The 25,422-nt window shown below is 41.2% G+C and overlaps 1 protein-coding gene across 2 annotated transcripts in view; it reads left to right on the top strand.

Annotated features, from left to right (window-relative positions):
- Positions 1-25,422, top strand: part of LOC135541158 (dedicator of cytokinesis protein 5-like) — a 55,483-nt gene that overhangs the window by 4,261 nt on the left and 25,800 nt on the right. For both annotated transcript variants that reach the window (XM_064967280.1, XM_064967275.1), the window contains exons 2-37: positions 8,029-8,112; positions 8,419-8,459; positions 8,552-8,607; positions 8,750-8,846; positions 9,022-9,170; positions 9,306-9,441; positions 9,549-9,706; positions 9,946-10,027; positions 10,332-10,461; positions 11,268-11,340; positions 11,765-11,907; positions 12,144-12,269; positions 12,447-12,571; positions 12,790-12,888; positions 13,138-13,210; positions 13,350-13,453; positions 13,744-13,924; positions 14,085-14,182; positions 14,267-14,356; positions 14,528-14,628; positions 14,780-14,914; positions 15,017-15,128; positions 18,056-18,126; positions 18,259-18,365; positions 18,476-18,612; positions 18,746-18,841; positions 20,962-21,060; positions 21,414-21,584; positions 21,709-21,809; positions 22,921-22,979; positions 23,254-23,408; positions 23,552-23,637; positions 23,756-23,912; positions 24,161-24,201; positions 24,284-24,374; positions 24,509-24,628. In XM_064967280.1, coding sequence (XP_064823352.1) covers positions 8,029-8,112; positions 8,419-8,459; positions 8,552-8,607; positions 8,750-8,846; positions 9,022-9,170; positions 9,306-9,441; positions 9,549-9,706; positions 9,946-10,027; positions 10,332-10,461; positions 11,268-11,340; positions 11,765-11,907; positions 12,144-12,269; positions 12,447-12,571; positions 12,790-12,888; positions 13,138-13,210; positions 13,350-13,453; positions 13,744-13,924; positions 14,085-14,182; positions 14,267-14,356; positions 14,528-14,628; positions 14,780-14,914; positions 15,017-15,128; positions 18,056-18,126; positions 18,259-18,365; positions 18,476-18,612; positions 18,746-18,841; positions 20,962-21,060; positions 21,414-21,584; positions 21,709-21,809; positions 22,921-22,979; positions 23,254-23,408; positions 23,552-23,637; positions 23,756-23,912; positions 24,161-24,201; positions 24,284-24,374; positions 24,509-24,628 — 3,884 coding nt within the window. The remainder of the gene's footprint in view (positions 1-8,028; positions 8,113-8,418; positions 8,460-8,551; positions 8,608-8,749; positions 8,847-9,021; positions 9,171-9,305; positions 9,442-9,548; positions 9,707-9,945; positions 10,028-10,331; positions 10,462-11,267; positions 11,341-11,764; positions 11,908-12,143; positions 12,270-12,446; positions 12,572-12,789; positions 12,889-13,137; positions 13,211-13,349; positions 13,454-13,743; positions 13,925-14,084; positions 14,183-14,266; positions 14,357-14,527; positions 14,629-14,779; positions 14,915-15,016; positions 15,129-18,055; positions 18,127-18,258; positions 18,366-18,475; positions 18,613-18,745; positions 18,842-20,961; positions 21,061-21,413; positions 21,585-21,708; positions 21,810-22,920; positions 22,980-23,253; positions 23,409-23,551; positions 23,638-23,755; positions 23,913-24,160; positions 24,202-24,283; positions 24,375-24,508; positions 24,629-25,422) is intronic.

The raw sequence follows: 25,422 nt of genomic DNA, 5'->3' as shown, positions 1-25,422 counted from the left end.
TGTCCTCCCTCACGCGGGAGATAAAATAGAAAATAGAAAACAAATATGTGAGTTTTTGGTAACACATTTTTAAAATTTATTTTGTATTAAAATTTTGCCCCCTTTTCTCCCCAATTTTGTGGTATCCAATTGTTAGTAATTACTATCTTGTCTCATTACTACAACTCCCGTACGGGCTCGGGAGAGACAAAGGTCGAAAGCCATGCGTCCTCCGAAACACAACCCAACCAAGCCACACTGCTTCTTAACACACGCATCCAACCCGGAAGCCAGCCGCACAAATGTGTCGGAGGAAACACCGTGCACCTGGCTACCTTGGTTAGCGCGCACAGTGCCCGGCCTGCCACTGTGACCAGTCGCTGGTGCGCGATGAGACAAGGATATCCCTACCAGCCAAACCCTCCCTAACCCGGACGATGCTAGGCCAATTGTGCGTCGCCCCACGGAACTCCCGGTCGCGGCCAGCTGACTTTTTCCACATTTTGTTATGTTACAGCCTTGTTTTACATTTGATTAAATTAAACATTTCCCTCATCAATCTACACACAATACCTCATAATGACAAAATGAAAACAGGTTTTTAGAAATGATCACAAATGTATAAAAAACAGAAATATCTTATTTACATAAGTATTCAGACCCTTTGCTATGAGACTCAAAATTGAGCTCAGGTGCATCCTGTTTCCATTGATCATACTTGAAAAGTTTCTACAACTTGATTTGGAGTCCACCTGTGGTAAATTCAATTGATTGGACATGATTTGGAAAGTCATACACCTGTCTATATAAGGTCCCACAGTTGACAGTGCATGTTAGAGCAAAAACCAAGCTATGATGTCAAAGGAATTATCTTTAGAGCTCCGAGACAGGTTTATATTGAGGCACAGATCTGGGGAAGGGTACCAAAATATTTCTGCAGCTTTGACGGTCCCGAAGAACACAGTGGTTTCCATCATTCTTAAATAAAATAAGTTTGGAACCACCAGGACTCTTCCTAGATCTGGCCACCCAGTCAAATTGAGCAATCGGGGGAGAAGGGCCTTGGTCAAGGAGGTGACCAAGAACCCGATGTTCACTCTGAGAGAGCTCCAGAGTTGCTCTGTGGAGATCATTTTTGCAGCACTACACCAATCAGGCCTTTATGGTGAAGTGGCCAGACAGAAGCCATTCCTCAGTAAAAGGCACATGACAGCCCACTTGGAGTTTGCCAAAAGGCACCTAAAGACTCTCAGACCATGAGTAACAAGATTCTCTGGTCTGATAAAACCAAAATTGACGTCATTGGCCTGAATACCAAGCATCACGTCTAGAGGAAAGCTGTCATCAACTCTACTGTGAAGCATGGTGGTGGCAGCATCTTGCTGTGGGGATATTTTTCAGCGGCAGGGACTGGGAGACTTGTCAGGATCGAGGGAAAGATGAACGGAGCAAAGTACAGAGAGATCCTTGATGAAAACCTGCTCCAGTGCGCTCAGGACCTCAGACTGGGGCGAAGGTTCACCTTCCAACAGGACAATGACCATAAGCAAACAGACAAGACAATGCAGGAGTGGCTTTGGGACAAGTCTCTGAATGTCCTTTAAAAAACACTCTAACCATTTTTTATTCAACAAGCAGGACGCACAGGATGTACGTCAGACACCCAACAAGTCCAAAATCCCCGTCATTGGCAAGAGAAAAAGACGCAGGTATAGAGGACACAGGGCGGGCATGGGACTTTAATGCAGGGAAACTTAAATACGTTTTACCTAATTTCTATCAGCATCTTAAATGTGCAACCAGAGGGGAAAAATACTTGACCACCTTTACTCCACACAAAAGAGACGGGTACAATGCTCTCACTTGCCCTCGATTTGGCAAATCTGACCATAATTCTATTTCCCTGATTCCTGCTTACAAGCAAAAATGAAAGTAGGAAGCATCAGTGTCTTTGAAAATTGGCCAGATAAAGCAGATGCTAAACTACAGGACTGTTTTGCTAGCACAGACTGGAATATGATCTGGGATTCTTCCAATGGCATTGAGGAGTACACCACATCAGTCACTGGCTTTATCAATAAGAGCATCAAGGACGTCGTTCCCACAGTGACTGTACGTACATACCCCAATTTATTTAACACTTTTTTGGTTACTACATGATTCCATATGTGCTATTTCATACTTAAAACAAATCAATGTTAAACAAATCAAAATATATTTTATATTTGAGATTATTCAAATTAGCCACCCTTTGCCTTGATGACAGCCTTGTACATTCTTGGCATTCTCTCAACCAGCTTCATGAGGTAGTCACCTGGAATGCATTTCAATGAACAGGTATGCCTTTAAGACATGAAGTTCAGTCAATCCGGAAAATGTCAAGAAATTTCATGAAGTGCAGTCGCAAAAACCATCAAGCGCTATGACGAAACTGGCTTTCATGAGGACCGCCACAGGAAAGGAAGACCCAGAGTTACCTCTGCTGCAGAGGATACGTTCATGAGTTTCCAGCCTCAGAAATTGCAGCCCAAATAAATGCTTCACAGAGTTCAAGAAACAGACACATCTCAACATCAACTGTTCAGAGAACACCAATAATAAGAATATATTTGCTTGAACCAAGAAACACGAGCAATGGACATTAGACCAGTGGAAATCTGTCCTTTGGTCTGATGAGTCCAAATTTGAGATTTTTGGTTCCAACCACTGTGTCTTTGTAAGGTGCAGAATAGGTGAATGGATGATCTCCACATGTGTGGTTCCCACCGTGAAGCATTGAGTAGGTGTTTTTTAATTTAATTTAATTTTACCTTTATTTTACTAGGCAAGTCAGTTAAGAACAAATTCTTATTTTCAATGACGGCCTAGGAACAGTGGGTTAACTGCCTGTTCAGGGGCAGAACGACAGATTTTGTACTTTGTCAGCTTGGGGATTTAAACTTGCAACCTTTTGGTTACTAGTCCAATGCTCTAACCACTAGGCTACACTGTGATGGTGTTGGGGTGATTTGCGGGTGACACTGTCAGTGATTTATTTAGAATTCAAGGCACACTTAACCAGCATGGCTACAACATCATTCTGCAGCGATACGCCATCCCATCTGGTTTGCGCTTAGTAGGACTATATTTTAATTTTTCAACAGGACAATGACCCCACACACCTCCAGGCTGTGTAAGGGCTATTTGACTAAGAAAGAGAGTGATGGAGTGCTGCATCAGATGACCTTGCCTCCACAATCACCTGACCTCAACCCAAATTAGATGGTTTGGGAAGAGTTGGACCGCAGAGTGAAGGAAAGTATTTAGTCAGCTACCAATTGTGCAAGTTCTCCCACTTAAAAAGATGAGAGAGGCCTGTAATTTTCATCATAGGTACACTTCAACTATGACAGACAAAATTAGAAAAAATAATAAAAAAAATCACATTGTAGGATTTTTAATGAATTTATTTGCCAATTATGGTGGAAAATAAGTATTTGGTCACCTACAAATAAGCAAGATTTCTGGCTCTCGCAGACCTGTAACTTATTCTTGAAGAGGCTCCTCTGTCCTCCACTCGTTACCTGTATTAATGGCACCTGTTTGAACTTGTTATCAGTATAAAAGACACCTGTCCACAACCTCAAACAGTCATACTCCAAACTCCACTATGGCCAAGACCAAAAAGCTGTCAAAGGACACCAGAAACAAAATTGTAGACCTGCACCAGGCTGGGAAGACTGAATCTGCAATAGGTAAGCAGCTTGGTTTGAAGAAATCAACTGTGGGAGCAATCATTAGGAAATGGAAGACGTACAAGACCACTGATAATCTCCCTCGATCTGGGGCTCCACGCAAGATCTCACCCCGTGTGGTCAAAATGATCGAACGGTGAGCAAAAATCCCAGAACCACACCGGGGGACCTAGTGAATGACCTGCAGAGAGCTGGGACCAAAGTAACAAAGCATACCATCAGTAACATACTACGCCGCCAGGGACTCAAATCCTGCAGTGCCAGACGTGTCCCCCTGCTTAAGCCAGTACATGTCCAGGCCCGTCTGAATTTTGCGAGAGAGCATTTGGATGATCCAGAAGAAGATTGGGAGAATGTCATATGGTCAGATGAAACCAAAATATAACTTTTTGGTAAAAACTCAACTCGTCGTGTTTGGAGGACAAAGAATGCTGAGTTGCATCCAAAGAACACCATACCTACTGTGAAACATGGGGGTGGAAACATCATGCTTTGGGGTTGTTTTTTTTGGCTGGGTCTTTCAGCATGACAATGATCCCAAACACACCGCCCGGGCAACGAAGGAGTGGCTTCGTAAGAAGCATTTCAAGGTCCTGGAATGGCCTAGCCAGTCTCCAGATCTCAACCCCATAGAAAATCTTTGGAGGGAGTTGAAAGTCCGTGTTGTCCAGCAACAGCCCCAAAACATCACTGCTCTAAAAGATATCTGCATGGAGGAATGGGCCAAAATACCAGCAACAGTGTGTGAAAACCTTGTGAAGACTTACAGAAAACCTTTGACCTCTGTCATTGCCAACAAAGGGTATAGAACAAAGTATTGAGTTAAACTTTTGTTATTGACCAAATACTTATTTTCCACCATAATTTGCAAATAAATTCATTAAAAATCCTACAATGTGATTTTCTGGATTTATTTTTCTCATTTTGTCTGTCATAGTTGAAGTGTACCTATGATGAAAATTACAGGCCTGTCTCGTCTTTTTAAGGGGGAGAACTTGCACAATTGGTGGCTGACTAAATACTGTTTTGCCCCACTTTATGTGGCAACTCTTTCAAGACTGTTGGAATAGCATTCCAGGTGAAGCTGGTTGAGAGAATGCCAAGAGTATGCAAAGCTGTCATCATTCCAAAGGATGGTTAGTTTGAAGAATCTAAAATGTAAAATATATTTTGATTTGTTTGAACACTTTCTTGGTTACTACATGATTCCATATGTGTTATTTCATAGTTTTGGTGTCTTCACAATTATTCTACAATGTAGAAAATAGTAAAAATAAAGAAAAACCCTTGAATGAGTAGGTGTGTCCAAACTTTTGACTGGTACTGTATATATGCCTTAATTTCTCAAACATATACAGTGGAAGTTGGAAGTTTACATACACTTAGGTTGGAGTCATTAAAACTCATTTTTCAACCACTCCACAAATGTCTTGTTAACAAACTATAGTCGGTTAGGACATCTACTTTGTGTATGACAAGTCATTTTTCCAAAAATTGTTTACAGACAGATTATTTCACTTATAATTCACTGTATCACAATTCCAGTGGGTCAGAAGTTTACATACACTAAGTTGACTGTGCCTTTAAACAGCTTGGAAAAATCCAGAAAATTATGTCATGGCTTTAGACGTTTCTGGTAGGCTAATTGACATCATTTGAGTCAACTGGAGGTGTACCTGTGGATGTATTTCAAGGCCTACCTTCAAACTCAGTGCCTCTTAGCTTGACATCATTGGAAAATCTGGTTCATCCTTGGGAGCAATTTCCAAACGCCTGAAGGTACCATGTTCATCTGTACAAACAATCGTACGCAAGTATAAACACCATGGGACCACATAGCCATCATACCGCTCAGGAACGAGGCGCATTCTGTCTCCTAGAGATGAGCGTACTTTGGTGCGAAAAGTGCAATTCAATCCCAGAACAACAGCAAAGGACCTTGTGAAGATGCTTGAGGAAACATGTACACCATATCTATATCCATCTATATCCGAGTCCTATATCGACATAACCTGAAAGGCCGCACAGCAAGGAAGAAGCCACTGCTCCAAAACCACCATAAAAAAGCCAGACTACTGTTTGCAACTGCACATGGGGACAAATATCTTATTTTTTGGAGAAATGTCCTCTGGTCTGATGAACCAAAAATAGAACTGTTTAGCCATATCGACCATTTGGAGGAAAAAGGGGGACGCTTGCAAGCCGAAGAACACCATCCCAACTGTGAAGCAGCATCATGTGGCAGCATCATGTTTTGGGGTGCTTTGCTACCGGAGGGTCTGGTGCACTTCACAAAATAGATGGCATCATGAGGAAGGGAAAATATGTGGATATATTGAAGCAACATCTCAAGACATCAGTCAGGAAGTTAAAGCTTGGTAGCAAATTGTTCTTCCAAATGGACAATGGCACCAAGCATACTTCCAAAGTTGTGGCAAAATGGCTTAAGGATAACAAAATCAAGGTATTGGAGTGGCCGTCACAAAGCCATGACCTCAATCCTATAGAACATTTGTGGGCAGAACTGAAAAAGCGTGTGCGAGCAAGGAGCCCTACAAACCTTACTCAGTTACACCAGCTCTGTCAGGAGGAATGTGCCAAAATTCACCTAACTTATTGTGGGAAGCTTGTGGAAGGCTACCCGAAACATTTGACCCAAGTTCAACAATTTAAAGGCAATGCTACCAAATACTAATTGAGTGAATGTAAACTTCTGACCCACTGGGAATGTGATGAAAGAATTAAAAGCTGAAATAAATCATTCTCTCTAATATTTTTCTGGAATTTCACATTCTTAAAATAAAGTGGTGATCCTAACTGACCTAAGACGTGGAATTTTTACTAGGATTAAATGTCTGAAATTGTGAAAAACTGTAGACTCCGCTTTCATTTGACACCCAATTCAACATATGTGTCCTTTAACATGGAAATGACCACCACTCTCTGGTGGAGTCATTTCTGTATTTCATTTTCAATAGATTTGTAAACATTTCTGAAAACATGTTTTCACTTTGTCATTATGGGACATTGTGTGTTAATGGGTGAGAAAAATCCATTTTGAATTTTGGCTGTAACACTACAAAATGTAGAATTATTCTAGGGGTATGAATACTTTCTGAAGGCACTGTATATACCTTTTCCCCACAGGTCTACATATTAAATTAGTACTATTTGTTCTCACAGAAGAAGTGTTGAACAGTCGCATACTAATTTGCATTTGAGGGGAACTGCATACAATTAAATGGGAAGGATACTTACTCAAATAATATTCATGTTTAGTTTTGAGGTATTCAGAGATGTGATGAGCTTAGCCAGTTGAAGCGTGCAGTGAGACCTAGCCTCCGGCAACAAGGATTATCACTGTGCAAGTCAGGACAGAGCTCCTTGCCTTGTTTCTGTGATAGAGGGTGGATGCTGAGTACTAGGCTATGAAAGTCTTATGTGCACTGCAGCTCACTCAAGTCATGACGTGTGTGTGTGTGTGTGTGTGTGTGTGTGTGTGTGTGTGTGTGTGTGTGTGTGTGTGTGTGAGAGAGAGAGAGCATGCTGTGCTGTGTGATCTGTCTCTCACTTGTGTCCTTCAGTGAAAAGGAGGGAGAGTGATGCAGCAAACGCCTCTAGGAAGGAAATTAAGTGAACAAACTGAGGAGCACAGGGTTGCAGCTGAAGAGCAGAGGAGGGCTGAGCACTCTGCTGACCCAGTTGGCTGCCATATACCCTTTACAATGTGACCTTTAACCGATAGGCTCCATGGCATGGTGATTTAGGAATAAATGATACATGATGTCAATCCCCTCATCACTCTGCTTTCCTCTGTGTGGATGTTGTAATAGACTTGGAAAAACATTTTCCATTTACTCCATCCAACACAGGGAATGAAAAATAACAGGAATAATGTCAGTCATCTCTTTATTTAAAATGTGAGGTCAGGCTGTCCTAAAATAATAATCATGAATACAGGCTATAATTAAGAGTGGGTTTCCAGTATAAGGCCAGCCCTTGAATTCCACTTGCACCACACGAGAATGTACCTGTAATTTCATAAAACAATGTTTACTCTTACTCGAGCTCAAACATGCTTTTTCACAGCGCAAGAAATACCTGACTACAATATACTGTACCTTTATCAGATATGACCTGTGAAAAGGCCAAAGTCTATAGGATTTGCTGGGCTTTTCTTATCTTTTTCTGTTTTCACTTTCTGTATGGTGAGCTTGCTGGGGGTTGTTGTTTTGTGTTTGTTTGTTGTTTCACATAGTAAAACTGCCATAATAAGACTCTATTTTCTCTCCCCCTCCTATTAATTCTCTCTCAGCAATCTATAATTATGACTCCAGAAGAGAGCAGGAGCTGTGTCTCCAGGTGGGAGACACTGTACACATACTTGAGACATTTGAAGGTGAGCATGAACAGCCAACATGCCCTAACATATCACTCTAGCTTCACGTTCTTACGTACAACAAGCTGTCACGCGCTAAGTAACAGTTTTCAACACTGAAACTTTGTAAAACATTGAACTAAAGCTGTTATCAATACCAGACTTGGATTGAAAATAATCAGCAATGTTTAATGAAATTACTTTGAAAGATATAACAGTCAATGTCACCATCTGTATCTAGTTTGTCCTCTTCTCATCGGTCTTATGTCTATGATATTTATCCCTATATCTCTCTCATATCTCTATATCAATCTTTAATCTCCCCAGACTGGTATAGAGGGTACACAATACGGAACAAAGCACAGAAGGTATGGCAACAACTGTATATCCATTCATGGTTTTTCTTTAAAATTAGAAAATAATTTGAGGAAGAGGTTTACGTTTCTGTTTCATCTCATAGGGCATTTTCCCAGCCTCGTACATCCATCTAAAGGAGGCTAAAGTTGAAGGGACAGGGTAAGGTGTCACTCGTCATGTCATTAGAAATTGATTGTATTTGATGGGATGTGTGACTTGAACTATTTGCACAATTTGATGCATGTGATGCACCTATGGGACCCAATATCTGGTACGTTCCTTCCTTCCACCCATCTTACAGCCAGCAGGAAATAGTTATCCCAGGAGACCTACCACTGGTACTGGAGTTAGGTGCCACTCTGAGGGAATGGGCACAAATATGGCACAAGCTATATGTGGTACGTTGAGAAAACTAGTTTCTTATCCATCAGCCTACTTACATAATCTTTACATTAAAGAATTCACTTTACCCTTATGCTGTGATTCAACTCTGACACTTAGTCTGTTTGGAAAAGGGTAATTATGTTAGAGCCTGGGTGACTGTGATGATGAATATGACTGTTTGTTTGACAGAACAACAAGACCACTCTGTTCAGGGCCGTACAACAGATGGCCTACAGCCTCATCGAGTATCGATCTCAGATAGTGTCTGGAACATTGCCCAAGGATGACCTTGTGGAGCTCAGGAAGAAAGTCACAGCTAAGATTGATTATGGAAACCGGTATAAATTGCACTCTACTTGAATTGCATTGTGACATAAACATGCTTGTAACGTTTTATGTGACTGAGTCATGGTGCTAAGAATATGCCCTTGTAAATCTGTCCTAAGCTGTATTTGATGCTTTCTGTTGTACAGGATTCTAGGGTTGGACCTGGTGGTGCGAGATGACGCAGGGAACACTCTGGACCCGGACTGCACAAGCACAGTCAATCTATTCCGAGCCTTTGAGACTGCATCCCGCAGTATAGATGACAGAATACAAGAGGAGAAGGCATGGACCAGCTGTTGTTTGCGCCTCTCTGATAGATAAAATACTACAGAGTTAGCCCTGCCAGTGCATCGTGTTTGCTCATACAGTGTCTTTGTGCCCCTCTGTAGACCCGGAAGCAAAATCTGGAGATGCGGCGCCAGTCCCTGTTTAGCACAGTGCACACATACAGTCTCCTCATGAACCTCAAGAACTTTGTTTGTAACATCGGGGAGGATGCAGAGCTGCTTATGTCGCTCTATGACCCTGACCAGTCAGAGTTCATCAGGTCAGATACCAACTAATTTAAATTCATTGCATTATACTAAACCACCATTACCATTCTGACGCTTGACAGAACAATTTGTCCAGTACTCATGTGTTCCACATTGCATGTATATTTAATAACGTGACTGTATGTAGGCATTTTGATATATTTGTGTTATCTTGTCAAAAACACACAGAGGTTTGTTACAGTGAGGTATGGGAGTTGTGATTCTTGATTGTGAATGCCATGTATGTTTGCAGTGAGAACTTCCTGGTGCGCTGGGACAGCATGGGCATGCCCAAAGAGATTGAGAAACTCAACAATCTGCCTGCCCTCTTCACGGTAACAGAGATGAAACCCTCCCTTCCACTTTCTTATTCCCTGTTGTTGTAAATGTAATAGTCTAGCCTAATAGATGGACCGGAAGCGGGCAGTGACAGTCCTTGGTTGGGGCATGCTATGCAATGCCATGCCATTTATATCCTCAGACAGGCTCTTCATCTGAACTGCTCACATTAAAATTCATATAAGCAACATTGCATAAGATATTGAATATGTTCTGCCTTGCAACTTTTACTTTACTTTTATTATGTTGTCCTTATCTTTGCATTGAAATTATCTTCTCCACTCTGCCCTCTCTGGCCAGGATCTGAGCAGCAGTGACCTGATTAGGCCACGTCTCTTCCTCGTCTGTCAGATTATCAGGGTGGGCAGCATGGAACTCAAAGAGGGCAAGAAACACACAGGAGGGTTAAGGAGACCGTTTGGTGTAGCTGGTGAGATGTCTTTTAATTGAGATGTCTTCCCTATATTTGTTTGCGCAAATTTACACATTCTATTAAATCTGGAATCAGAACACTACCCCATTTACTCAGAGTTTGAGTGAATGGGTAATTGAGGGCCTAAACAAACATTTACAGTAGGATCCCTGTCCTGGATAAAAGCCAGACACACCCTGAGCCCACCTGAACCTGCTTACCCTCCTTACCCATAAACTACCTCTACGTTGTCTGCCTTGCCAAAGGAGTCAGGGGAAAGGATTTAAATATCCCTCTTTTTTTGAGTGGAGGATTACATTTCTGGGTTGGATGAGAAATTGTCTCCTCTGGTGTCACAGCAAATGGACTGAACCCAGAATCATTGGAAGCAATAAAGAGCTCTTATTTCCGTCAGCTATTTCCTAAGAAATTACTAATTGAGAGAGAAAGAGGAATGCCTACTGAACCATCATATATTGCAAGACAAAGCTCAAGATCACACAGACAGGCCTGCTGGAATCCTACCTATGCTGTTGTGGATGTATCTTTTTATCATTGTCTCTGGTGCATTGGAACAGGTGTCTGAGGGCCCAATAACTAGTTTTTAAACACAAATTACATTGTTGTTCTGCTCTGTAGTTTATTTAATCAGAGTGAAGACCACTGTGAAATGGCTCAAGCTGAGAAATCAAATACCAAAGATATTAAAGTGATGTCATGCTAGCAGCAGCAGTGGCAATAACAGGATCATTTAATTGAAAGCAGCTTATTAGCTTAGCCTTTGCCACATATCACCACACATTCACAGTTGCCTCTGTTCACAGTGATGGACATCACAGATATCGCCCATGGGAAAGCAGATGATGAGGAGAAGCAGCATTTCATCCCCTTTCAGCAGTGAGTGTTTTAAAATCTCTCACAGGCTCTGTTCATTTTCACAGTGATAATAGTCCTCACTCCCCAGTCCATTTTAACTCAATCTTCTCTTACACCATCATAGAGTCAGAAATGACAAATGGCTTGAACTGTTTTAGGATACAGCACTTAAAGGAATGCATTATGCAACTGCTTCCTCTATTGCTATACAATACTGTAGATCAAGGACAGGTCTAGGCTTGTAGTGCAGTGTAACAAAAATGCAACTGGAGACTGTTCTTATTCTTGCTTGGTCACATGCACTGTTATATTTTGTGGATTTCCTTTTCCAATATCTCAATATGTCTTTCGTAGCTCTATGTTTTGTGATCAATGGTTCCATCCACTTGTCAGTCCCACTTAAAAAATATATTTATCCCCCTCTTTCCCTTCTTCTCACTCCCAGGATAGCAATGGAGACCTACATCCGTCAGAGGCAACTCATCATGTCACCTCTCCTCCCATCCCGGGTCATTGGAGAGAATGAGCCTCTCACTGCCGTCTTCAACAAAGTCATTAACACCCGGGAGGTTAACCACAAGGGCCAGGGTAAAGAGACACACTCACTGACACTCTGTGGCAACAACTCACCAGTTTGCCTAGGATATAGCAGAGTAGAACAGAATATAAAATACAAAGGGATGTAACTCAGAAGTGGCTTTTAAAATGTTGGTCTGGGTTTAAAATAGAAACGTAACAGGTTGTGTGTATCCATTCTGAACATTCTGTTAGTTTCTCTTTCTTGTTAACTATCTCTTCATTGATTGGCCCTGCTGGGTTCTCAGGACTGTTTGTGACCTTAAAGCTACTTCCTGGTGACCTGTCCCAGGTCAGGAAGGACTACTCCCACTTTGTGGATCGCACCACCGCCATTGTTAGAAAGATGGGCTTCCCTGAGATCATCCTCCCAGGTGCCATACATTTATATGTTCTTCTTTGTAACTGAATTGCATCTGAACCAAGGGGTTGCATACTTTGTAGCTGAATTGCATCTGAAACAAGGGGTTGCATACTTTGTAGCTGCCTTTACAGCAGTGACAGTTAATAGATTGCTTTTCAATATTAACCAACTAATTCTCCTCCTCTAGGATATGTGAGGAACGACATATATGTGACCTTGCTGCAGGGGGAGTTTGACCGCGGTAAAAAAACGTCACCCAAAAATGTTGAGGTGATGTTGAGTGTACTAGATGACGATGGCAATCTCATGGAGGTAAGGGTGCTGTCTTAACATTATGTGTGCCTCCACATTTCTTTCTTTAACCATTGTTACCTCAAGTATTACATGTTGGTCTACTCATGTTTGTTGGTTTACTGTACGAAAACTTAGGTTATTACAAAATGACCCAAATTCATGTTTATACATATACATGGGGTTTCTTGTCTGCAAAAAATATGTTTGACTGAAGCTCATTCCTTCTACTTGAATAGAAAGCAATATTTCCTGGAGCTGGATATGATGGGATCACAGAGTACAAGTCTGTAATTTACTACCAGGTCAAGCAGCCAAGCTGGAATGAAACAGTCAAGGTACAGCTCACTTACCTGCATCCCAGGTGTTTCTGTCAGGACAAGAGAGCTCTGTACTCTCCCCATGGTGGCTCAAGTTCTGCAATTAATTTCCCAAAAAGATTTGGCTCTATACAATTAAATAATCCTTTAGAGGAGATATTGGCACTCATACAAAATGCTAGACAGACACTAGACATTCCTTTATCTGTCTCTTGTTATGATACTCTCCTCACTCCTCTCCTCATTCCTTTCTTCTCCCCTTGCAAGGTGACTATTCCGATTGAAGATGTGGGCCACTGTCATCTCAGGGTGATGTTTCGACACAGATCATCTCAGGACTGTGAGTGCCTCACGTTTCTAAAACACTCGACACCCGGGCAGCCTGCCCTAACCCTCTGGGATCTGGTCAGAATGAATATGAATGTGTCCTTCAGAGTTGGTTGATTGGGTTCTCACTGACACTGCTGTGTTTCCTTTAGCTAGAGACAAATCAGAAAAGCCATTTGGCATGGCGTTCGTCCGCCTGATGAAAGGAGACGGAACCACACTGAGAGACGGCAGACATGACCTCATTGTCTACAAGGTTGGACCAACACAGCACTATGCTACTGACGCAGACCCTATATGATGCCCACAGCTTGGTGGAACCAGAGGGTTCAGATACATTTGATTCATTTGAAATAATTATCTCCCCATAGGGATTCTATTTCATTATCTGTCAAGTAGTGAAGTAGTAATTATTTAGATATTTCATATAAAATAAAAAGCTGAAAGTAAGTAGATCATTCATGGCCCCTCCCTGGTCAATGAATAGCAAATGACATACAGATGAATATGTTTTAGTATTTAATTCCTTTTGTTCATTTGGCTAAGGTTGACGTAAAGAAGACTGAGGATGCAAAGACATACCTGACTCTGCCAGGCTCCTGGGCTGAGGTGGAGGAGAAGGAGAGGCAGACAGGGAAAACCTTTCAGCATTCAGGAGTCATCCCAGTCACAAAGGACAGCTTCCAGATTGGCACTCTCACCTGCTCCACTAAACTCACCCAGAATGGTACTGTAGTAAGACATGATTATCTGGGAATCAATGTATTTAGAATCAAACAGACCTTAACAAATAATCAAATCAAATACAACTCTTTCCGCACTTAGGCTCATAATACAGAGTAGAATGATGTTGACATAAAAGTAATATTCTCCTGTTCCTCATCCAGTGGATCTCCTGGGCCTGTTGAACTGGAGGTCCAACCCTGAACAGCTGGACCAGAACCTGCAGCGCCTGATGGAGGTAGAGGGAGGAGAGATTGTCAAAGTGAGTCTGACTGCTCCAGTGTTCTTAACTAGTTTAACATACAAGGACACCCTATACTAATGCATTTGTCTTTTGTGGTCTTAGTTTCTACAGGACACACTTGATGCCCTGTTCAACATCATGATGGAGACTTCAGAGAAGGACACCTATGACAATCTGGTCTTTAATGCTCTGGTGAGTTCTGGAGTGGTGGGTGAATTACCCACGTTAAGCGATCAGGGTTAATGGCATCTGTCTTTAATATACCAAAAGACAGTTGTATAGCAGAAACTATTCATGCAACAACATTTTCCAGCAGGTTTCTATATTACACTGGTTCCTGACTGTGCTTTGCTTTTCTTCAAGGTGTTCATAATCACACTGATTGGAGACATCAAGTTCCAGCACTTTAACCCAGTACTGGAGACATACATCAACAAACACTTCAGTGCCACTTTGGCTTATATGTGAGTATAGCCCTCTCCTTTTTCACATTTCCCTCTCTCCTCAGTTCATTTTTCTTTCCTCCTGTTTTGACACCTTTCCACCAATTCAGAATGCAGTCATTTATATGCAGTTACTGGTATGCCTGAGTGCCCCATTCCATTAATTTTTCAGGAAGCTGACCAAGGTTCTGAATTACTATGTGGGCCATGCAGATAAGCCTGTCCTAACAGAGGGGCTGTACTCAGCCCTCAAAGCCCTCAAGTACCTGTTCAGGTTCATTGTGCAGTCCCGGGTCCTCTACCTCAGGTATCATAGCTGTGGCCTTCCTTCCTCATACATACTCATACATTTGGTAAACAATATTAGTTTGTTTTGAAATGAGCAATGTCCTTCTTTCTGTTTATTCAGATTCTATGGGACCAGTGAGGATGGGGATGCTTTCTTTAACTCCATCCGGACACTCTTCCTCTCCTTCAACACACTCATGGACAGACCGCTAGACGAGGGAGTGAAGATAAAGGTGAGTTGGTGTAGGGGAGAGACACTGGTATGGACACTTGCATGGTACTTCATCTTATTTAATGCACTCTCAGTTAACATTGAATAGCCTGGTAGGGCAGCACTCACTGTATTATTCTAATGAAATTGTCAGATTTAAAAACTAGCTTACCCTTTCTATGTTAATTGAAGCCATAAGGGCCATCCACACCAAGGATGATAACCATAAAGATACATTATACAAAACTATAACCAGTGTTCTGCAGTACACCTGTCAATCAACTTATCAATGCATACTGTAGGCCTGTTAATAAGGTGGTAGCACAGAACATTCAGTGCTTCAGGGTGTGTTCACTGTTATTGTGACAACTGCAAATAATACTTAAATGTACATATAGGAACTCATATTCAAATGTAGTCATTCAACAACAAATACTGTTTAGGCTGCATACCTTTTATATCATGTCATTGCTTGCATTGTTGCTCAAGTGGTTTGGAAGTGATTTCCATGTTTCTAATGGATGTCAATTTGTCTCTAGATCTTATTTTTTGCTGTGCTCATCTCTCTGTCTGTCCTGTGCAACCATTTGCAATGCATCAGTGCAACAATGTTATCATAACTGGCCAGTGTTGACACCAACACACTCTATCTCCTTAACTTTCCCACAACAGTTCATTTGGCCTAGGCTTATTTTACATTCAACAATTAGCTAGAGCAATCATGCTTCTCTCCGCGAAAAGGCTATTAGGCATGGTTTTTAAAAAGGCTAAAAATAAATGGTCTATAGCTTTAGTAGTCTATAGCTTTTCCTTGGATTACAAGTGAAGAGGAATAGCGGAGCGGCTCGCGTAGCCTAAATGAAATGAAATCAAATGTTATATGTCACATACACATGGTTAGCAGATGTTAATGCGACTGTAGCGAAATGCTTGTGCTTCTAGTTCAGACAGTGCAGTAATATCTAACAATTTCCCAACAACTAGCTAATACACACAAATATAAAGGGGTGAATGAGAATATGTACATATAAATATATGGATGAGCGATGGCCGAGCAGCATAGGAAAGGTGCAATAGATGGTATAAAATACAGTATATACATATGATATGAGTAATGTAAGATATGTAAACATTATTAAAGTGGCATTATTTAATAAAGTGGCATTGTTTAAAGTGACTAGTAATCCATTTATTAAAGTGGCCTATGGCCTCCACTACAGTATATTGCACACCGGAACAGATGGAAGAGAGAGGGTAGAGATGTGTAGCCGAAGTAAGAAGCTAGATATTACGTCCTTCAATAGTTAAAAAGTAGAGCTATCAATATTGATTTTTTTACAGATTATTATATGGCAGACCTGTGCGTTCCTCCAGGCTGCGCTGCAGTCTCAGACACGCAAAGCTTCACTATTGATTAGCCTTACATTTTTAGACAAGAAAAGTATTCTACCTAAGCTACAACAATACAGTGCAATGGTGAATGTATTATTGTTATCAAGTGAGTACACAATTATTGTCTTTGGCTGTAAACTGAAGTGATGTGGGCAAATTTGAATAACCGCTTAAATGCCCTGTTTTGAATGCTTCATGCCGAAATAACTGCATACAACCTATGTCCAGAAAGATACATTAGCAGGCTAATCATGTGGTTTATTTTGATCACACCATCGCGCTCCCTCTTCTTTCAAACTCCCCTATTTTACATTCAGCAAGTAAGAGCAAATGGCAATATCTCCTAAATAGGCTAGTAGTAGAAAATAAAATGCTCGAATTAGGTGTACAACAAGATATTGGGATTCGAAGGGAAAGGAATAGCTGTAGAAAGGAATAGCTGTAGCTGCGAGGCAGCAGAGGCCAGGTGCGCAATTGTGCAAAAAGAAGACAGAATAAAGATTTGCAGCCTTAGAAGCGTATGCGGCCCATTTATTAACTACATGTTAGACCCTAATAGTTCCGTGAATAGCCTATATGCAATGAATTTACACAGTTGAAATATATTGTTTAATCTGATAATAAAATGGCAGGTAGCCTAGGATAGTGTGCGCCCCAGTCTGCGGTCCAGGTCGACATTCTCCCTAATTGATTAAGCTTTTTGGGGACAAGAAAAACAATCATACCTAGGCTATAACAGCAAAATGCAATAATGCTTTTTGAATGTATTTTTCTAGCGAGTAAATCATTATAGTCTAGGCTGTAAACTGCAGTGGATATGTCATTTCAATAACCGCAACAAAAAAAGCGTTTTGAATGCATGTTTCATTCCGAAATAATTATAATCTAGCCTAGGCCTGATTAGGCAACCATATTGATCAGTAATGGGTATTGTCTTGACAAGGTCCAGAAAGGCACAATAGTAGGCAAGTCATAGTGTGTATTTTGCCAGGATGTATTGGCGTTAACAGATAGGCCTACTATTGAAAATATGGCCTTCTCATGCGCTGTTTGTCGTGGATCATCATTCTCCCAAGTCGTCTTATAAGTAACGTGGACACCAATATGCTCACACATGGCCATTTATTCAGGCATGTTTATCTTGCGCTCTGCCTTCTCTCCTCTCTGAGCAGCCTCGCGTACCGAGAGCCAACAACGCTTCAATGGAACGCGTTTTTGATTGGTTGTCAATGTTTAATCATTGGAGGGACAGGGAAAAAAGTCTCTCTGGAAGTGATCGCTCTCGTTGTCGTTCTCCACTATTTTTGTAGTTATCGTTGTAGTCTGACGTTCCTGTTCACTTGAATTAGAATGATTATATTTATTTGTATAGTTTTTATCGTTTTTGTTATAGTTATCGTCCTTGGTCCTATAGTTATTGACTTTTATGCTGGCTCATGAAAGTTCAAGTTTTACTTAATAAACACTTTATAGTTGACTCGCTCTGTAAAGCATTATCCAGTGATATTTCCTTCACATGTTCTTTTAAAAACACTTTTGAGACCTTGTCTTTTTCAGGGGGCGATACTGAAATACCTCCCCACCATCATTAATGACATAAAAAATGTCTTTGACCCTGTGGAGCTCAGGTAACTACTTGTAATGACATTTTAACAGTAAAATCTCTGCAGAAATTATACTGTTTCCTGTATAGAAAATATAGTGACTTTGTCACATGTCCTTGCCTTTTTCTGTATGTCTTCCTGTCTCTCCCTCACTAGTGTTCTTCTGACCAAGTTCATCGAGAGCATCCCTGACTCTCAGCTGGTGCGCCAGAAGCTTGGTTGCATGTGTAAGATGGTGGAGAGTGGCCTTTTCAAAAAGCCAGGTACTGTGGCGCCTCTCTGGTTAAAACACAACTTTATAATCATCTCTATTTAAAAACAGAACCACATGATGACACATTTGAATGGTCTCTATTTGTCTTTGACCCTACAGAGTGTCGAGATGTCCTCTTGCCACTGTTGACTGACCAGCTGAGTGGGCAGCTGGATGACCACTCCAATAAGCCTGACCACGAGGCCTGTGTTCAGTTGCTCAGCACTGTGCTTGACAACCTGTACCGCAAGGATGTGGTGAGTGGCTAATTGCTACAGCACATCTCTATCTCTGCTGCTGGAAACACTGAAATCAGTCACATCCCTGACTCTAACTGGATGGGTTTTGAAACATATATTATTTATCTGAGCTGCTTGTCTGTGTCCTCAGGGTTCAACCCGGGGTCATGTCCAGCTGATTATGGAGCGGCTGCTTCGCAGGGTCAATCGCACTGTCATCAGCATGAGCAGAACCTCCCCTCTCATTGTAAGACCCTTCTTCTTCATCTAACTCTAAAGTTATTTTAATTTGTTCAGTTGGTAGCCTATTACTTTATTTTAAGTTTCCATGTATAAGGCACAGTGCTGAAAATCTGCTTCTATGCATCCTTTACAGTATATAACTTGGTTAGCACTTATAAGCATTCAACAATATAAGCAGGTTATAAGCATATAACATGTTATACAGTACCAGTCAAAAGTTTGGACACACCTACTCATTCAAGGGGTTTCTTTATTTGTACAATGTTTCTACATTGTAGAATAATAGTGAATACATCAAAACTATGAAACAACACATATGGAATCATGTAGTAACTGTCATGCATAGGTGTAATAGGTGGCAGGGAAGTCAGGCGCAGGAGAGTCAAATGGAATGTAAAATGGAGTCTTTTAATAAAGTCCACGGAGTATGCTCCATAACACTAAAAGTACATAACAAACAAACATGGGTACAAGGACCCGACGCGCACCTATACAACAAACACACTACACTGACAATAGAACAATCTCTGACAAAGAAATGAGGGGAAACAGAGGGTTATATACACAACAGGTAATGAATGGGATTGAAAACAGGTGTGTGGGAAGACAAGACAAAACCAATGGAAAATGAAAAAAAGGATCAGTGATGGCTAGAAGACCGGTGACGTCGAACGCCGAGCACCGCCCGAACAAGGAGAGGCAACGACTTCGGCAGAAGTCGTGACAGTAACCCAAAAATTGTTAAACAAATCTAAATATATTTTATATTTGAGATTTTTCAAAGTAGCCACCCTTTGCCTTGATGACAGCTTTGCACACTCTTGGCATTCTCTCAACCAGCCTCATGAGGAATGCTTTTCCAACTGTCTTGAAGGAGTTCCCACATATTCTGAGCACTTGTTGGATGCTTTTCCTTCACTCTGCGGTCCAACTCATCCCAAACGATATCAATTGGGTTGAGCTTGGGTAATTGTGGAGGCAAGGTCATCTGATACAGCACTCCATCACTCTTTCTTTTTCAAATAGCCCTTACACAGCCTGGAGGTGTGTTGGGTCATTGTCCTGTTGAAAAACAAATGATAATCCCACTAAGCACAAACCAGATGGGATGGCGTATCGCTGCAGAATGATGTTGTAGCCATGCTGGTTAAGTGTGCCTTGAATTCTAAATAAATCACTGACAGTGTCACCAGCAAATCACCCCAACACCATCACACCTACTCAATGCTTCAAGGTGGGAACCACACATGCAGAGATCATCCGTTCACCTACTCTCCGTCTCACAAAGACACGGCAGTTGGAAGCAAAAATCTCAAATTTGGGCTCATCAGACCAAGGGACAGATTTCCACTGGTCTAATGTCCATTGCTCGTGTTTCTTTGCCCAAGCAAGTCTCTTCTTATTATTGGTGTCCTCTAGTAGTGGTTTCTTTGCAGCAATTTGACCATGAATGCCTGATTCACGCAGTCTCTTGTGAACAGTTGATGTTGAGATGTGTCTGTTACTTGAACTCTGCAAAGCATTTATTTGGGCTGCAATTTCTGAGGCTGGTAACTCTAATGAACTTATCCTCTGCAGCAGAGGTAACTCTGGGTCTCACGAGAGCCAGTTTCGTCATAGCACTTGATGGTTTTTGCGACGCACGTGAAGAAACTTTCAAAGTTCTCAACATTTTCCACATTGACTGACCTTCCTGTCTTAAAGTAATGATGGCTGTCATTGTCTTTTCTTATTTGAGCTGTTCTTGCAATAATATGGACTTGGTCTTTTACCAAATAGCCCTATCTTATGAATACCACCCCTACCTTGTCACAACACAACTGATTGGCTCAAACGCATTAAGAAGGAAATACATTTTCCAAAAGTGTGCAAAGTTGTCATCAAGGCAAAGGCTGGCTACTTTGAAGAATCTAAAATCTAAAATACACATTTTTTGTTACTACATGATGTGTTATTTCATAGTTTTGATGTCTTAAGTATTATTCCACAATGTAGAAAATAGTAAAAATAAAGAAAAATCCATTGAATGAGTAGGTGTGTCTGCACTTTTGACTGGTACTGTATGTGGGATCCTAAACTAGTTTTTCAGCTAAGGTGACTGATGCTCTGTCTTCTCCATACCAGGGTCATTACCTAGCCTGCATGACTGCCATCTTGAAGCAGATGGATGACATGCACTACGCCCACTACATAAGTACTTTCAAGACCAGACAGGACATTATTGTAAGTGGTCCGCTCCTCCTGCCCTGGGCATCGCTCTTCCTGAGTCATCCAGTCTATAGCTGGCATTCAACCACTGGTGCTTGTAACTGCACCTGAAGTGGTTATTGATTATAGACATTTCATGAGTACTGACTTGAAACAATGTGAGGATCTCCCTGTCCTTGCGTCTTTACTGAGGTGTGTGTGGGTCTAATATGAGGAAAGCTTTAGGTACCTGCTGTGCATAGTTTAACTTGTTACTAATCAATGGACTTGGTTAGAAACACAATCCCATGTTTGTGCAGACATAAAGATGCATAAATCCAGGTACTTGCAGTACAGGTAAGGTAACTGTTCTCCCTGGCCCACTACAGGACTTCCTGATGGAGACATTCATCATGTTTAAGGACCTGATGGGGAACGTTTTCCCCTCTGACTGGATGACCATGAACCTTCTGCAGATTGGGGTGTTTCTGCGGGCCATCAACCAGTACTCTGAGGTCCTCAACATGTACTTCCTAGACCAGACCCACTTTGAGCTACAGGTGGGTCTCAAGTCTTCACCTGGGGTGGACAAAATACATCTGTGTCTCTCTCCTAATATAATCTTAACTCAATAATTGTCTCAATGTCCATGTCAAAATGTTTATCATATTCTCCTCTCTTCAGCTATGGAACAACTACTTCCATCTGACTGTGGCATTCCTTACCCACAAGTCATTGCAGCTGGAATCCTTCTCTCAAGAGAAACGGAACAAAATACTTAACAAGTATGTCCTTTTCTTCTTTATTTTGTGTATGAGTGCAATATTTAAATTCCCCAAAATAAATAATTACACAAGAAAAATCCAAATTGCACAGTGTATTTTAATTGATACAGTATACAGTACAGTATTCACACCCCTTTACCTTTTCCAGCCTTTGTTGTGTTAGAAAGTAGGATTAAAATGGATTTAATTTTTAAGTTGTTCAACGATCTACACACAATACTCTGTTATGTCAAAGTGGTTGAAAAATTCCATATTTGTTATAAATTAATACAAATAAATCAGTCTGCACCCCCCTGAGTCAATAGATGTTAGAAATACCTTTGGCAGCGATTAAAGCTGTGAGTATTTTTTGTCTAAGTCTCTAGAGCTTTGTCTGAATTTTACAATATTTGCCCAATATTCTTTTAAATAATCAGCGAGCTCTGTCACCATCGGCCTCATTGTGAAATCCTTGAGCAGTTTCCTTCCTCTACGGCAACTGAATTAGGAAAGACGCCTGTATCTTTGTAGCGACTGGGTGTATTTATACACCACCCAAAGCCTAATTAGTAACTTCACCATGCTCAAATGGATATTCAATGTCTGCTTATTATTTGTATTTTTTTTTTTACACATCTAGCAATCAGTGCCCTTTACGAGACATTGAAAAACTTCCCTGGTCTTTGTGGTTGAATCTGTGCTTGAAATTCACTACTCGATTGAGGGACCTTACAGATAATTGTATGTGTGGTGTACAGAGATGGGGTAGTCATAGACAAATCATGTTAAACGCTATTATTGAACACAGAATGAGTCCATGCAACTTATTATGGGATTTGTTAAGCACATTTTTCTCCTGAACTTATTTGTGCTTGCCATAACAAAGGGGTTGAATACTTTTGACTGAAGACATTTTCAGCTTTTAATTTTTAATTAATTTGTAAAAAATCTCTAAAAACAAAATTATACTTTGACATTATGGGGTATTATGTGTAGATCAAGGTGCAACACAAAACCTTTGGGGAAAAGTAAAGGGGTATGAATACTTTCTGAATACACTGTAAATGTTCCTGTTAGTAAATATGTATTCATGCTCTACTGCATGTAGTGTCATTCTATGATGTGCTTACAGGTATGGAGACATGAGGAAGAGCATTGGCTTTAAGATCAGAGACATGTGGTATAATCTTGGTAAGTACCGTCCGGTAGTTGTTATCTCTGTGAGACAGGAACGCCTCAAATAGAGGTGTCTAGAGAATGGTCTGTTCAGTGGAAACATGCTCTGATAGGAGAGAAGCTAGACATTGTTGTTTTATTGCCAGGTTTCATGGTGGCCTCTTTTTGTTTACAGCTTTATGAGTTTACTGTCTTTTTGTTTGCATGAAAAAGCAGTGTGGCTTATTGCCCTTTCAAATGAACCATGTGTAACATTTGCTTCTAACTGCATCCTGTGTGTATCTATCAGGCCCCCACAAGATGAAATTCATCCCTGCCATGGTGGGGCCCATCCTGGAGGCTACCCTGGTGCCTGAGCCAGAGCTTAGGAAAGCCACCATCCCCATCTTCTTTGACATGATGCAGTGTGAGCACAACTACACTCCCAGCCGTACCTTTGACATGGTGAGATAGCTGCCCACAGTAGTGTTGCCTGTCTGTCTTTACAGTATAACTGTACAAATAGAGTTTCCCAGCTTTATTTGGCTGAACTGATCCTTGCATTGGCATGTGTGATGTGTTTTTAATATGTATGCCTGTAAATGCAGTTTGAGAATGAACTGATCACCAAGTTGGATCAGGAAGTAGAGGGAGGCAGTGGGGATGAACAGTACAAAATCCTGCTGGAGAAAACGTAAGCACCCTGCCAATCAGAGGCTGATTCCTTTTTCTTATTCTTATTACCTCATGGTTTCATATTCAAGACCTAAATAAGGGCTATTTATCTATATTGCATTGTTGGTATTGTGTAGGCTACTGGAGCACTGCCGGAGGCACAGATACCTGTCTCAGTCAGGGGAGGAACTGGCTCTGCTGCTCAGCAGTCTGCTGGAGAAGCTACTGGCATACCGCACCATCACACATGACGAGAGCCCTGAGCTCCGCATGAGCTGCACCGTCAACGTCCTGGTACGCCCTTACAGTACCCAACGAAGATGCAGCGGGGAGCTCACCAGGCACTATCTAATCCATTGGACTGGTTTATGTGGAACTCACAATATAGTCTGAACGATTGAGCCACATTCACCAACTCAGAGGAGTAGTATATGAAGATGTTATGTTTCTACATTGAACAAATTCATTTTTTACGAAATGTTATCATCAAACATTTGAACCAAACCTGAGTTTTTCCACTGTTTTTATTTTGGTTGTGACAGAATTTCTATAAAGAGAAGAAACGGGAAGACATTTACATACGGTGAGACAGTTGGATAAATGAATAGTCTTCTTTGCATCCCATTTTGTTCGATATCACTCTAAAATACTGAATTCTTCCTCAGGTATCTGTACAAGCTGAGGGATTTACACCTTGTCTGTGAGAATTACACAGAGGCAGCCTATACCCTGTTACTTCATGCCGAACTCCTTGAGGTCTCACTCAACATTCAATTCAACTTTCAATAAAAACATCAGTCTTTTGAATATTTCCCCAAAGTTACAGTTAACATACTATAACATACATTACTAGAAAACTAAATGCAATTTGTGTATTGTGTCCACCTCAGTGGTCTGACAAGCCCTGTGCACCTCATCTGATCCCCGGTGACGGCCAACATGTCTGGACCCAGCAGGAGCTCAAAGAGAGGCTTTTCCAGGAGATAATCTGTTACCTGGACAAGGGCAAAGTGAGTTCCCACCCTCATCCTCACTACAGTTACCCTATTAGGAACCCTGATCTTCAGATGAAGTTCAATATATTGGCTCCCTTGCACTTTGCAATGGAGCAGAATGTTCTGTTTTCTCTTTTCAAAACTGGTTGAATGGCTATTTTTACCCTGTAGTCACCTGCAATTTACCACAAGTAGGATCACTGCTGAGATTCATCGAGGCCATTTTTTCACTTTGAACTGAAAAATCTAATTTTCTTTCTTTTCTTTTCTTTTCTTTTGGGGGTGCAGTTGTAAATCAAACAAATACACGTGTGAACCTCATCAATTTTTTCAATTTCAATTTATTTGAGAAGAAATAGTGAATTGTGCCTGAGTGCCAATATATTTGACCGCATCTGTAGGGTTAGAGCTCCTATGCTACTTCCCCTGAACATACCACAAGAGCTACCGCCAGAGATATTTGTGTCAGTTGAATTTGCAACAAAATAATCTGATGGCCACATTCAATCAAACATGGTTACCAGATTTACAGATTACTACTGTTCACCACAGTACAGGGCCATGCACATACCTTTTGGGGGGCATGTGCTCAAATAATTCCAGCAACCGTGGTCACAAACCCGTTGAGCAGTTATTACAGAAGAGGGGAAAGCAGCACAATCTGCCCACTGGGCACAAATCAAATCAAATTTTATTTGTCACATACACATGGTTAGCAGATGTTAATGCGAGTGTAGCGAAATGCTTGTGCTTCTAGTTCCGACAATGCAGTAATAACCAACAAGTAATCTAACTAACAATTCCTAATC

The sequence above is a fragment of the Oncorhynchus masou genome, chromosome 1 (assembly GCF_036934945.1).
Source record: "Oncorhynchus masou masou isolate Uvic2021 chromosome 1, UVic_Omas_1.1, whole genome shotgun sequence".
NCBI lineage: Eukaryota > Metazoa > Chordata > Actinopteri > Salmoniformes > Salmonidae > Oncorhynchus > Oncorhynchus masou.
The sequence above is the reverse complement of the archived record's forward strand: the minus strand, read 5'-3'. Positions and strand labels throughout refer to the sequence as shown.